Genomic DNA, 15409 nt, shown 5'->3' with positions numbered 1-15409 from the left:
GCATGGTTTTGATGTCTTTGGCAGTCAGAGCCGTGACCATGTTTGGCTCCACATTCTGAAATGAAGAGCTTCACAAGACACCGTTCATGGAAACAAACATCAGAAACACTGTTTACATATGTCACTCCCAGTAAATGTCAGGCTTAAAAGAAGTGTCTGTCACAAAAAAGTCACTTCTTGCACTGAATCACTCTGAAATTACTCTAAAGACTGAAGACAAGAAACCTTTTTTTTGTTGAAATATGTGTTTATTACATTATTAATGGAATTGACAGGCGGTTACATATATATATATATATATATATATATATATATATATATATATATATATATATATATTCTAATAAGCTGAAGTGTGGTATGTCTCCCATCTGCATGGAACTTGTTACTTTGAGACACGTTTTAGTGGTCTGCTATTAATCTGGTTCTAAATGAACTTAAACCAGACCCCAAATTAAAGCGCTGTCCAGGTAGTTGGAATTTTAGATATTGAATTGCCTTGCTGATTTGCATGCTTTTCAGGGTTAGCTAACTCACTAAAAATAGTTTGATGTTGATCTTTATAAAAAAAAAAAAAAAAAGTTTTTAATTCAATTTGCATTTGTCTGACAGGAGGTAGGGTAAATTATTTATCAAGACTAACATGGATAAAAAAGTATAGCACATCCACTTTGGCTTCAGTGCTTTCAGCATGACAGTGTATGTGTCATGTACAGTGGGATGCTTCAGGTAAGTTGTACTGCCTGTTAAAGAGCTGACCCATGGTTTACCACACACACATCTAGTTATGTAGCACTCTACTGCACTATGTGTGGTGACATCACGGACCAGGAAGTACCAGAACCAAAACAATGGATGTGCGGGTGAAGCTGAATGCTACTGCGCTCAGCGTATTTATTAAATAATAAAACAAAAGATTTAAACAAACAAAACACAAAACAAAAAGGCGCGTTGGCCAAACAAATAGAAACAAATAAGCGTGCTGGTTTTAGCACCAGCACGATACTTAGCAGTTGTTTTTTAAATGTACTTTCTCTCTCCTCGCTCTCTCCGCTCCTCGCTCTCTCCGCTCCCCGCAGCACGGACAGCTGCAGGTTCTTATACTCTGGCCGAGGGGTTAACTAGCTGTTAATTATCTTATTACCCGGCCACAGTCTGCACGAGTTTAGTAAGGATGCGTGACTGTCAGCTAGTTAAATACTCAGTAGCTGATCAGCCATGCATCCTCACAAGGTTTTTAAAAATACAAAAACAATAACAAATACGCGGCGCTTTTATCCGCGCCGCAAACAATACAAAAACAGTGCACAAATATACAGGGGCGGGACACTCCGCCACATGCACCCACACATTATTCATTGTATGTATGTGGAATTTGTATTTTCGCATCAGGTGTGCTGTTCCTAACACCAGAGCAGAACCCAGGTTTACTTTTATGTAACCTGAGATTACATTCAGTTCATGTTTTACCTCATTGCACTGACCTGATCAACTCAGAGTCTGAAGTCTGGGGTCTGAAAACAAAAACTGCCATTATAGCTTTGGAACCCACCAGTAGTATGGATCAGTACCTCCAGTGTCAATCAGTTTAAAATAATGTTTTAAGACCTAGGGTAGTAAAGGAATCCAGGGTAAAATAGGTTAATTTCTGTAAAATTATATTTTTTTTTTCAGGATTCTTAGAGTATTTTATAAGGTTTGCAAAGATTAAAAAGAATGCTCCTCTGTGAGACAACACATTATAGCTAATTAAACAGATTGAAGGAATTGACATCCCACACTTCTAATTAAAAATGTGTTACTTGAAACTAAGTAATTGACAAAAATCTATTAGGGATAGCACAGTTAACGTATGTATGGTTGTGTGGGTGGCAGATGGAATAATTAATGTACTGTAGGAAATCCGGTACTAATTTCATGGAAATTTGCAGTTTCCAAGGCGGCCTTTTGCAAAATTCTCCTTTCAACTATGATATTGAATCTCTTGATGAAGGTCAGGAAAGATTAAAAAAAAAGGTAATCTTCCCTTTAAAAGATTCAATATTTTCAGGGAACATTACACCATATAACTGTGATACTAAAATCCTTCAGGCATGCACAGTCTGTATACCACTTGCAAAATCCTCCAAGCATGTACAGTCTGTATACCACTTGCAAAATCCTCCAAGCATGTACAGTCTGTATACCACTTGCAAAATCCTCCAAACATGTACAGTCTGTATACCACTTGCAAAATCCTCCAAGCATGTACAGTCTGTATACCACTTGCAAAATCCTCCAAGCATGTACAGTCTGTATACCACTTGCAAAATCCTCCAAGCATGTACAGTCTGTATACCACTTGCAAAATCCTCCAAGCATGTACAGTCTGTACACCACTTGCAAAATCCTCCAAGCATGTACAGTCTGTATACCACTTGCAAAATCCTCCAAGCATGCACAGTCTGTATACCACTTGCAAAATCCTCCAAACATGTACAGTCTGTATACCACTTGCAAAATCCTCCAAGCATGTACAGTCTGTATACCACTTGCAAAATCCTCCAAACATGTACAGTCTGTATACCACTTGCAAAATCCTCCAAGCATGTACAGTCTCTATACCACTTGCAAAATGTCTGTTTCTAAGTTTTAGAAAATCAGTTGCTTGGCACTATCAGACAGATGCCTGCTGGATAGTGGCAACTTTGATATGTGTCTGAAAATGTTATAACTGAAATACACTACATACCACTGACATAGTTAATGTATTCCTTTGGCTATTACACCTTTAGACTGAATGATACATTCTCCATTTTGTATAATTCTGTATTAGCAAGAATATTAGCAATGCTTTACCCCTGCTTAAAAATCTGGTGCTTTCACAAGGCTATTTTAATAACAGAGCACTTTATACAAACTGTAAAGAAAGATCCCTAATAGCTTTAATATATACAACATCTTGCGGGGAAAACTTTTTTGTTTCCTTTATAAATTCATTTTACAAAATCAAAGGGTCTTTCTGAGTTAAAAAGAAGAGTATACAATCATATTCTTTATATATTTTGTGTTTTACAGGGTAATCGTGGCAAGAGGGGAAGAGCCAAACTATGCCAACGAGGAGAACCAGGAACCCCAGGTTCAAGAGGAGAATATGTGAGTGTTCTTCACTGCAGTTATAAGTAAAATGAAAAAAAAATCACTAGGATTCTCTCAAGAGTGTACTGGAGCAGTGCTGTGATGCATTGCCGTTAGCTCTATAACTGCATGTGTGAACTAGAATGACTCTTTAGCACAGAAGTAGCTGGTTTGCTCCCAGCCTTCATCTGTGTTACATAGCTACCTCCGTAACACAGACATGTTATTTATTTGAACAAAGTAACAAATATTGTGCTTGGATAGATTCTTCTTTTCATTTCTATTTCCTATAAAAATCAAAATGATACTGGCATACAGTACATAATATGACACATCTGCTATAAATATAATGAATGTCCTTTATTGTAAATGTGCTTAGTTTTTGTTAATTTGATTACTCTGTATTGATTCCTTGTTTTGTCAGGGTGAAACTGGCCCAGAAGGGCTGAAAGGAGAGAAAGGAGACCCTGGACTCTCAGTAAGTATTATGATCTTACAGTTTGTACTGTAACCTAAGCTCTGTGAAAAGTACTGTGCAACAAACTTGTCCGTTTTTTGCCAAATTAAATAATTCCTTGAAAATGTTTTTTTGACAAGGTTAAATGGGTTGAATTATGAAATCTAAACTAATAAATTGTATTCGGTAATTAGTTTAGAAGCATGTGAATCAATCAGATCTAGAGAATGTTCATTCCCCCGCAAGTTGCATAAAAATAGGTTTATTATAGGCAAAAATAAACCGGACCATACGTGCAGTCTACATATCCACTTTTTCTGGCTTTAAAAAAAAAAAGTCACAGAAATGGTCCCGCATTCACACAACTTGAACATGTGACCTAATATTAAACTATGGCCGAACTTTTGTTTGTTTGTTTTTATGATAAATAACGTTTTGTTCACTAATGGAACAAATCTGTGACAAGAAGGTCTTTCATACGCATAAAGGGTAAATTACAGTGTACCAGTGACTTAATCCGCATCAAATTTACTAAAATGCGGTCTAGCAAATCCTGCAGATCTGTACTAAATTAGTCCTAATTGCATCGTACCAAACAGCTAATCCTGAAAATGTGTTTAGCTGACCTGAACAAGTGGAACAAGTTAGACCGGTAATGAGGACTAACCCATAATAAGCCATTACAAATGCGGATGGAAATTCACAATTTAAATTGTAACGACAAACTAGGACATTTAGGAGTACATTGTCATTACTAGCATGTGATAAAAAAAATAAAATACAAAAAACTACATTGAAGATATTGAACCGGCAAAAAAGTCAGATGAAAAGGTATGAAAAAAAGCAAATAATAAATATATTAAAATAATAAAGGCGTTTTTATTACATTAGGCGTGATTCCGGGAAACACATTTAAGTAAAAGTACACCTATATTCATGATATAATTGTCTTTTTATGCACATTCCGCACACGGATCATACTTGCATTTTTAACTTGCCGGTAGCCTATTGCTGCTTGACACTGAAAGTTAAGTTCTAAATGTGTTATTTATAGTTAATACACATTACACTGACATTTCAGGTTAAATTGAATACATCAAACGTGCATGCTTTTTATTAGGCTATTTAAATACACATTATCTTACCATGTAGCACTTTATTGAGGTTTTGACAATATTCTAAAAAAACAAAACCAATCTCTTCAGAACGTTTTGTTCCTCAACCATAATAAATTAGACAAAAAGGAAAAGGGTGCCTCATTGCTCTATTTAAACTACCGTATACATTCACTGTCTACCTAAGACAATTAAGAATTGCGCAATATATCAACACTATACTAAGGTACATTATAGCATTACATAGTGCAATTGTCAATTTTATTAAGAATAGTTCTGTGACTCAGCGAGCAAACCTTACTTGAACCAAATGCTTCAAAGAGTTCACTTTTCACGTCACTCATTTTTAGACGTAATTTCAGCGAATAATGGCGCTGTCTTAGTGTTAAAGTGTGCTGTACAAACGTAGGACGAGCAAGCGTGCGACTCTTATACTTCATAGTACTAAGTTAGTCCACCTGAACAGGATCACCTCACGTCCGATTTGGTACGCGGCAATCGGGATCTTGTTTAGTCCGATTTAGCGTGGTGATTACCTTCTGGTACGCTGCAATCAGGATAAACAAGTGTACTAACTTTAGTCTAAGCAAGTGGAGTAAACCTGCTTAATCCGCTAGTTAGACGCATCAAGTGGACTATATTTGGTACGCCGCATTCGACCCATGTATTGTCCATCTGTCCTCTGACCGATGTATTGGGCTTCAAATCAGACTACTACGACGCCTGGTACCATAATAATAATAATAATAATAATAATAATAATAATAATAATAATAATAATAATAATAATAATGAAAATAAATACAACTGTACAATTACTACGAATAATGATGATAACAATAAAACTGTTGGATATATAGGCATGTTCAATAACTCTAACCTATAGATTTTACAAGTCCAACCTTTATTTTACAACGGAGTTGCTGGAGGTCAGTCTGGTAACCATTTATCAAAACAAGACCTGTTTTGTAATAGGACAGCCCATCTCTAGTATGTCCAATAGGAATGCACGGGCGGGGGCATGTATGTATTTCCAGTCTTTTGGACCGTTTCCATGTCGTGTCTGGTGTAGATGCAGCCTTATTAGCACCTTTTTTTCTGAAAAGAGAAAACCTGAAATAAATACAGCATTCAAATTCATTTGCTTTTAGATGAATTAATGATTTTTTCACTAAAAAAAAAATACACTGAAGTTAAAGGCTTTGTGAATTCTGTCATGTTTTGTAGTGCTTTAATGGGAAAACACAGTTTAGGAAACAAGATTAAATAAAGCACTGAGGCTATACCATAATCAACATGACTCATTAGTCACTGCATATAATCAAGTATTAAAACAACAAAATTACATTCCACCGTTTGTATTAAAGCAAAAATTATAGGGGGCGGGGGGTCATGAAAGTGGTATAAAAACACATGAATTCAAGCGTTACATGACCTGCATTAGGTAAGGAAGGACTGCAAATGGCACGTACCATTTCAGAAACAATATAGATGTGTACAAGAAGTCTAGCTGTTTAATTATTTAACAAAAAAAAAAACACTGTTGGTTGCTACAAATTCTTTAATAACCCTTTTACAAAGCTCAGTTGTCCGTCGGGACAGTCAGTTATTCATAAAACCTATTTTCATTGACATATCTACTGTATATTGTAGTGGAAAGTCGAGGTTACATCACAAATTTTATTTTTTTATTTTTTTATTTAGTGTGTCCAATTATTATTTTTCCCCCGATTTTTCTCCCAATTTTAAATAATCGCATGGTATAGTTTTCAAAATGTCACATTGTTTTAGTTGAGTTTTGGTCCAGCTTTCACCCATGTCCTCCAGTAAATTAGCATGTCCAGCTGTTGTCTTCAATGAATAAAGTAATTTGTGGCTACTTACTTATAACCAGTGAGTCCTCGTAATCTCAAAAGTAAGAATGTAAAAACATGTAAAATAGTGCATGTACTGGTTAAAATATTTATGAAAATGTATTAGATTATAGCTAAATCAATTTGAAACATCTATATGATAAATATGTGGTAGATTTGTGCTAAATGAAGCCAGTTATCATGTTCTCCGTGTAGAGTGTGACAGGCAGAGATGTATAGACTGACAGACACAATTAGGCAAAACTGCAAGAGAAAGGCTGACGTGACATTGCCAGTACAGGTATGTTTCAGTCAAAAAGCAGTGTTACAGTTATCGTTAGCATCATAAAAATACATGTCTCCATGCTCCTAATGCCAGCCCCTGGTTTTATTTCAATAAGTGTGTCTGATTCATCCCCACGTTATATCTCTCCTCTCATTTTGTGGCACCTTCATTTTTTAGAATCTTTTAGATTTGATGCTACGTAAGAGAAACCATTTGTCCACGCTTCTCCGAACATAATTAATTTTAGATTTTATTTTCATGTTAACTTTTGCAAACAATATGTTTTACAATAGGTTATCATCTAAGCATTACGTGAAGATGAGTTTTATATGCTTAATACATTGATCTTTAACCTGCCATTTATAGCAGTTATCTACACGCATTGTTAGCCTACATGCAAAACACTAAATAGTGAGTAGGCCCGTCGGTAATTATGGAAGCGAAAAGGAGGTTGTCGTCATGACGCTGTTGTAAGTGGTCCTTTAAAAAGGACAACACCACTGTAGCCTGTCAGCAGTTCATTAACTGTGCACCACCCACAAACATCTTACTTTTAGAAACAATAATCAACCGAAGTCTAAACTAGCAAAACTATATACCTCTGAATTCTTATATTCTTTATTGGCTGGAAATGCTTTTAAAGAAGAGCAATTCAAATGTATTTTATATATATATATATATATATATATATATATATATATATATATATATATATATATATATATAATGTGTGTGTGTTTTTTAATTGACATACTTGCTAATTTGTCATTGTATTCTTATTTGGTGTAGGAGGAAGATGTAAAGGAGCTAATCATGAAAGAGATCAGTGACAAATGTGGTGAGTAAAAATATAAATGATAGCTGGTAATTTGAGTGTGCTGTATGTAATGCTGATTGAAACAATTTGATTTCCTGCACAAATCTACATAAGGACGTGTGAGGTGCTGCCAGTATGTCATGACTACCTATTAATCTGACCCCCAGATTTATTTTTTTAAATGTCAGAGTAAGTATCAACACCAGCCTGCTGAAATAAATCTCCCTTGAAGTGTTTTCATCATGATCTTTGCTGTCATTCTCACTCAGTTTATAGAATATTTAAAACAAAAAACAACTGAGTTAAAATAAATCACCAGTTACAATTTGTATTGTATTATAGTTCTGAAAAACAACATTCTGTATATAGCTTATACAGCGCCTTATCATGCCTTGAAATTACAACCTACATCAGTGTAAAACAAAAAAAAAGTCCACTTGGCCTGTACACAATAAATTAAATCAATGATGTATCCATATCTAACAATTATTTGATGCTATTCAATGTGTATTTTGATCTGACTTAATGATGGACACTTAATTATTAATATATGTATCCATTTACGCAGAATATTATTTGGCTACTAATTCTGAGTACACTACTGACAAAATAATATTAATAAATCATCTCATGTGAACCACATTTACCATTAAACTTGTTCCTGGTGGACCCATGTTTTAGTCAAAGGATTTTTATATTCCTCTGCAAGGCTCTTCTCTTGGTTATGGTTGCCTTGACAACCTCTTTATAATGAACCAACATACGGTATACATTGCATACAGCATGGAGTAAAGGGGCCTGTGTGCATCCTAAATATCAATCCAAAAAAATAGCTATAAAATATAGATACAAATGTAAACAAAGCTCTCTTGGCATCTCCTTATTAGCATACGGACACCATGAATTGCTGGATGGTGTCCAGAAACAGCTCAGCAGTGACTTGCGCCTCTCTGTAATTGCTTATTTTGTGGAATTCTTCATCTGCTGTAATTTTCAGCTGTGATTCATGCTGAAAAGGAAAGGAACTACCACCGACTAGACCATCTGGTGTTCCCTTTTACAAAGTATGGATGCAATGAAGCAGAAGTATTTTTAAATATAACAATGAATAAAAAAAAAATGGTTATTGTTTGTACCATTATCAGGGCTCTAGCAATTTTGGGGGTCCTTATAAAATAAATAAATAAATAAATAAATAAATGGGTGCCCCCTTTACACATACATTATTACCATGAAAAAAGCTGTTTGTCTATGGGTATGTGTCAGTGTAGAGGTTCCTGACGGAAGGGGTGAATTCTCTTTTTAATAGGGGCAGTGGGGCACCATAGAAAACTTCAAACATCAGGTTTTCAATACACAATCTAGAACTGTACATAAACATAAAAGCCATATTGTCTACTTTATAAGTAAACAGATTATGTTCTATCTATATATAGACCCACATTTACAACAAAACACATTTCATTCCATAATATTCCAGTACATAAGATTCATTGATCCCCAGTCTATGTGAGATTGAAATAAAAATTATACAAACATGCAGTGTTTTAAAGTATTAATTGTTAAATGTGTTTATTCTTTTAGGTGATTACTTCTCTAGGTGCTCTAAGTGTACCACCAAGTAAAAGCTTTGAATTTGTGAGTTTCCTCCCAGGGGTGTTACAATTGCATTGAAAGTCATTTGGTAGAACTTCAGACCTTAATAACCGCTACGTATGAACTAGACTCAAAGCAATCGTAATGCCTCATATCTATGTATTTGTTTGTTTTCAACAAAGGGAAAGACTTTCTTTTAGTTGTAAGCTCTGTCAACCCAGACCAAGACCACAGTACAGATTTTGGGGAAAGGAAAAAAGAGACCCTTACTCTGATTCAGCCATTTGTAGAGGATACTGAAGAAGAAAAAGAATATGAAGATGAGGATGAAGAGGAGGAGGAGGAGGAGGTGCGTGTGCCTAATGCATTGGAGAGTACTGCAGAGCCTGAACATTTTGACATCCACGCCAATTTCACAGGTAAATCAAAAGTTTTCTTCTTAACATTTTAGCACATGTAATGAGCAGTGTCCTATGAAGTACTGCTGTTACAGATTTTATTTATTTATTTATTTACATTTTTATAGCACCTTTAACCAAGATTCTGACCCCTGCAGGTGAAACGAGGTTAATAGGTTTCTGAAGGTGCTTGAATGGGTGCGCCCTCGCCACCGTCATCTTACATTAATACATATATCACCAAGGTTAAGGGGGAGGACAGATTTGTTCGTAACTGTAGAAGATGCTAATATGTAGCAGAAGACATGCTTTTTTGTGCAGTGGTTAAGATGTTTGCTTGGGGAGTGCGTGGTTGCTAGTAATACTGTGATACACAAAGCAAACTTCAGCCCTGGACTGAACAGAATTCCAATTAAAAATGCACACACCATAGGAAATAACAATCACCAGTGAGGATTTGGCATTCCCCTCCTTTCCATTTGGCTGCCTGGTATCCATCTTGGGGATTTTATTTGCTATCACAACTCATTGCTCAATGAAAACACCTCTTACAAGCATGTGTCACAATTCCCCAGGATTCTTACATTCTTACATGCACAGGGAAAAGGTTTTATTTGGGATTTCAAGTTCTGATCTCAAACTCAAATCTAATTATTTTGATTTAAGTGGTAGTAATGTTTTTTTTTACTGAATGAGACAGTATCAAAGTTTCACTGCTGGAGTAGAAATTAACATCTAAGTGAAGCAACTTCCTACTCAGTGGTAATTTTAGATTATTTTGAATAATGAAAGTGTTGATCAGACTGATCAAAGGGATGGAACCAAAGCACAGCTGCCTTCCATTGGTGAGACACGAACCTTTAGCTTCAGTGTATGTATTTCAAAGGCACTTACCCTTAAAAGAAAAGCCTATATATAAACCTGAAACAGGGTTATATACTCCCTTAACTTCCTGCTGTGAAAGGGCAGTGCAGTTGAATATTGTCTATATGTTAGGATTTTGAAGTTCCATTTCTTGTTAATTATCTGTATAAAGTTTTAGAAACAAATTGTGAATTCAAAATTCTAGTTGCATGTCAATAACTCAACTTTAATCAGTTATATAAGCTTGTGTGTCTGTGTTTTGCACCTTTTTATAAATCAGACTAAGGACACTATTATCAGCATGCAGGTACTGTAGAATAAAATAATAATCTGACAGCCTTACAAAATGAGTGCTTATGAAGGATGAGTGCTTATGAGTGCTAATATACAGTAATTATCTTGGAGCAAGTGTCACATTGCAGACATTTCCATGACATTTATCAAGTACTTGTTATCTTGAGAGAATCATGGTGAGCCTGTAATGGACAGTATTGAAAGTGTCAAATTTATGTTTAATATGCATTCCTCATTATTTCTATTAAATGAATTTATGTGCAGAGTCAGAAAATGAGTTGATAATGGAACAATCTCAGAGGAAGAAGCGGCTTGCTCAGAGCCTCTTAACAGGTAAAATGCCATCTATTAACATTAATTTATTGAACTTATACTCCAAATTAGAAAGATGTATTGTTTTAGCACAGAGAATCCTTTTTAAATACTTATGTATTAAACCTGTCAAACTACTGGCATCGTTGCAAAAGATCACAGGCTACAGCTAAAATATTATATATACATAATATTATATATTATATATAAATATTATATATACATATATATATATATATATATATATATATATATATATATATATATATATGTTGGGCAGCTGGCTCTTTGAGCTATATATATATATATATATATATATATATATATATATATATATATATATATATATATATATATCATATTTTCAGGACGTTTCGGGCAAAAGCCCTTCTTTAAACAGCTGAAACGTCCTGAAAATAAGATTTTTTAATCTTTTTAAAAAAATTGTGTACATTTAAAAAAAAACAACTTTTCTTTCATATGCCTATATACTGTGTATATATATATATATATATATATATATATATATATATATATATATATATATATTAGCTCAAAGAGCCAGCTGCCCAACGTTTCGATATGTTGTACATATATATATAGCAAGAGCCCAATGTTTCAATATGTTGTACATATCTTTCTCAAGGGAGCATGTGTTTGAATCAAAACATAGGAGGCATTTATAGGTTTTTGACGTCATGACAACTACTTGTTATTGTTTATATTGAAATCCATGATTTATTCTTACATGATGTAATGGTGTTCTATATATTGTGACATCATTTTTATTTCTATCTTCTAACTTGACTTTAGAAGATAGAAGTAAAATTGACTTCCCTGCATTTTTTAACGCAAGACTGAACGTGAGAGTATATGTGTACATGTGTTTGAAGCACTCGCCCAGAGGACTACTGAGACACAGACATCAACTAGTCCTCATCAGATTTAATCTGCCTCAGGCAAGCGGGAGTTTCTAACCCTATATATATATATATATAATATATAAAGCAAGTAGACAACTAATTGGCTTTATGTGACTTTTTAAAATATCGTTTCAGTTTTTAGAAAGAGCTTGTCCCGTTAAAATACAGAACAACCAACTTCAAAGCAGGGCTAGTCATAGCTGGAATTTCCAACAGGGATATCATGTACATTTTGTTAGATATGGGACAGAAACAGAAGGCACTTTAATTAATCAGATGCTTGTTGTTAGATTGTATATAGTGCTTCATTAATCTATCAAAATGATAATTTAACCTTTTTAAATGTTTCATACAGGCATTTTTACACACCCCTGTAATCAACCTATGAATGAGGGGTCTTGCTTCCATTATACTCTACTCTGGTATTACCACCCAAAATCAAATGAGTGCAGACCCTTTGTGTATGGAGGTTGTGGAGGGAACAGAAACAGATTTACATCCAAACAAGAATGTGATTTACAATGTAAGAAGGAAAAAAGAGGTAAGACCAGATTAACAACACTCTAACAGCTGAGAACATGAAGCATATGTGGAAGCTACTGTAAATCAAGTTCAGTACATTAGATTGAGACATAAAAATGTATCCCTCTTCTGTATTTATAATCCAGTTATTCATCAGCTAGCTTTAGAACCAAATACCTATCTCCCTTATAATTCCTCACAGACAAAACATGACTTTTTTTAAATTAATGATTTGTTTACCATCTGAGCTATGTTAATTGTCAGTAATAAGGGACAATTTTATGGGAAACAAACTAAAAATGGACACCAAACCTATAACCTACACCTACACCTAAATAATAAAATGCCTCAGTTTAGCTGAAAAGTGTCTTGAACAAGAATGTGTTGCCAGTGAGCACAGTGTTACGAGCATCTGCTTCAAATTATAAAACAGATTGAAAAAAAGAATAATCCTGGTCGGTGTATCTGAATATTGGAAATGTAAGTTGTGATTATTTTTATGATTTCAATTAAATGCTGTGTTTCTTTTACAGACATTGTGCCTGGAAGGTGATTGGGTTCCAGCTTCATCAAATTATCAAGAAATGATGATATTTGTGTTATTGATGTAAAAGTGGTATGGGATAATAATAAGAGTGTCACTGTGTTAAAGACTGCAGGTCTCAGAAAAGAACATCTCCCAATAGCACTGCACATCAAGGTTGCTGTAACACATTAAATTAAATACAAATAAAACAAATGCTGAAACATGCATTGCTCATCTGTATATAGTCAGTATTCCAAGCTCTGTAAGCCATTACAGCATGTGTTGTGGCTGCTTGTGTTTTGTAATTATAAAGGTACTACACATACAGTCAGTGGTCACAAAAACAGAATATTGGCACCAATTTCTGTGTAGTGTCACTGAAAATTCAGAAATAAATTATTGCATTATTATTTGAAGTTAGGGTTAACAGGGTTCTACTGATCAAATATTACAAATGTGTATTACATTTCTATATGGATGACACATTAATGCTGAATTTAAGAAAAGGTAAAATGTTTATTGTTTAAAAGATTGCATTAACAAGTTGTAAAACAATATTTGGGAATTTAAATCTGTCGTTGTATTGTTGATTTAAAAAATATTCTGAATGAAAATAGCGAATATTACTATATGGATCTGACAATTGTATTTATCCTATTCGATTGTTTAACCAGGAAAAGGCCAAAGGCTCATTGGTTTCAGTACAGTTAGATTGCTTTACAGTTTGTTTGTTTTTCATTTTGCGATTTAAACTGTTTTTATTTTTGTTTTATTTTTTACCTTTTGGAGTAGGAAGGATTTTAGACCAAACATTTATCTTTTTATTGAAAATTATTTAATAAACAAAAACATGTCATCTTTCTTCTGGTGTGCTTTTTTGGTTTCTGTACTGTATATAATGACCTTCCCACAGGAGAGGCATACATTGTAGTTGTGATGGGTACTTTACGTCAAAGCAATCCACCATCAGTGGGTGGCCAGGCGTGATGCAGAGTGCAAGATGCCATGTTCTTGGGTTAGAGCCCAGCCAGGCTTGAAGCATCCGTCAATGAGGAGCACATGAAGCAGGCTAGCTATTGTCAGAAAATCCCAGCTGGTAAAAAAAAATAAAAAAGATGCAAGTGTTGGATACCCACTTTTTAGTGTATTAGCTCAGCAGCAAGACAAACCCATTGTGGCCTATTATCATGTTCTAAAAAGTGGTGGATCTTCAAGGTAGTTGAATTTCTACGGATTACAAATATACATTATTCTCTTACCTACATGACATTCATGTTATCTGGTTTCCAATTCTGTCTTATGTTTTTCATAACATACTTTTTTATTAAAAAAAGATTTGGCTAACAGTTTTGGCTCACCAAGGTTCATACCCACAGGTCTCACCAAATAAAGCATATGGATTCACAGACAGAGATTGGGGCACCTTACGTCATCTATAATCAAATCGGTCTGAACTTCAGACCCTGAGCGCGTTTAGCCATTGACAAGGTTTTAATTAGATTCTGCTATTGAGTTAAATGCTGTGCCTGTATTTTTCTAAATCAGTTTGGTAACAATTAGGTTTCCTAAAAGTTGTAAACTGATTATATTCGTGGAGTGACTATATGGGAATAGTTCTGTTCTATACTATTACAGTGGTTAGCGCTTTTTTTTTTTTTTTTTAGTTTCTCTTACGATTTCCAGAAAGGGTCAGTTAGCTGTTATTTTATGTAGGATACATTATTTTAAGATGTTAAAAAGAGGATCAATATGTCTCCAGGTAATTGCATTGCAAATGATTGATTGATTAATTAATTAATAAATTAATTAATTAATTAATAATAATAATAAAAAGACAATTTCTTGCATTTTTTTATTTTTATATTTCTTGATTTATTTATATTAGCAGTTAGGTCATAATATTAATATGTATATATGAATATGTTACTGTACAGCATAGTGGTATAGCTCAAGTAAAATGGGTCTTTTGCAGTACTGGTGCTGCACTGTACAAACTAACTTTTTGTTTTGTATGGGAATGGGTTAGCTTACAATTCTATCGTAAAGTGACACTGTCCTTGAATAAGCATGTTGCTGGTCTTTAACAGTGAGGCATGTAGCTATGAATCTCAGTTATAGTCATAATATACTTGCATTGTCTTAAATGTTAAATGTTAGAGACAGAAGTAAATACAAACACTTCATCAACTTTTAATTGGCTAAGTCAAAGGGAGTGTTACTGTGCACAGGGCATTACACTTGTCATTTCATTATAACCCTTCTGGAAAGAGACATGTGGTGCCAAGGGAATCATTGAACATATGGCTGTGAGGCTTAATGAGCTAAATGT

At 34.3% G+C, this 15409-nt stretch overlaps 1 protein-coding gene across 7 annotated transcripts in view; it reads left to right on the top strand.

Annotated features, from left to right (window-relative positions):
- Positions 1–13941, top strand: part of col7a1l (collagen type VII alpha 1-like) — a 117878-nt gene extending 103937 nt beyond the window's left edge. For 6 of the 7 annotated variants that reach the window (XM_058985924.1, XM_058985926.1, XM_058985928.1 and 3 more), the window contains 7 exons: positions 3058–3135; positions 3542–3595; positions 7618–7666; positions 9424–9660; positions 11062–11130; positions 12388–12573; positions 13088–13941. In XM_058985924.1, the coding sequence (XP_058841907.1) occupies positions 3058–3135; positions 3542–3595; positions 7618–7666; positions 9424–9660; positions 11062–11130; positions 12388–12573; positions 13088–13107 (693 nt within the window). In that variant the 3' untranslated portion in view covers positions 13108–13941. The remainder of the gene's footprint in view (positions 1–3057; positions 3136–3541; positions 3596–7617; positions 7667–9423; positions 9661–11061; positions 11131–12387; positions 12574–13087) is intronic. The other variant, XM_058985925.1, reaches the window with a different exon arrangement.
- Positions 13942–15409: the final 1468 nt, after the last annotated feature.

Source organism: Acipenser ruthenus, chromosome 14, assembly GCF_902713425.1.
Source record: "Acipenser ruthenus chromosome 14, fAciRut3.2 maternal haplotype, whole genome shotgun sequence".
NCBI classification, from domain to species: Eukaryota; Metazoa; Chordata; class Actinopteri; order Acipenseriformes; family Acipenseridae; genus Acipenser; species Acipenser ruthenus.
This window is presented reverse-complemented; position numbering and strand designations above follow the sequence as displayed.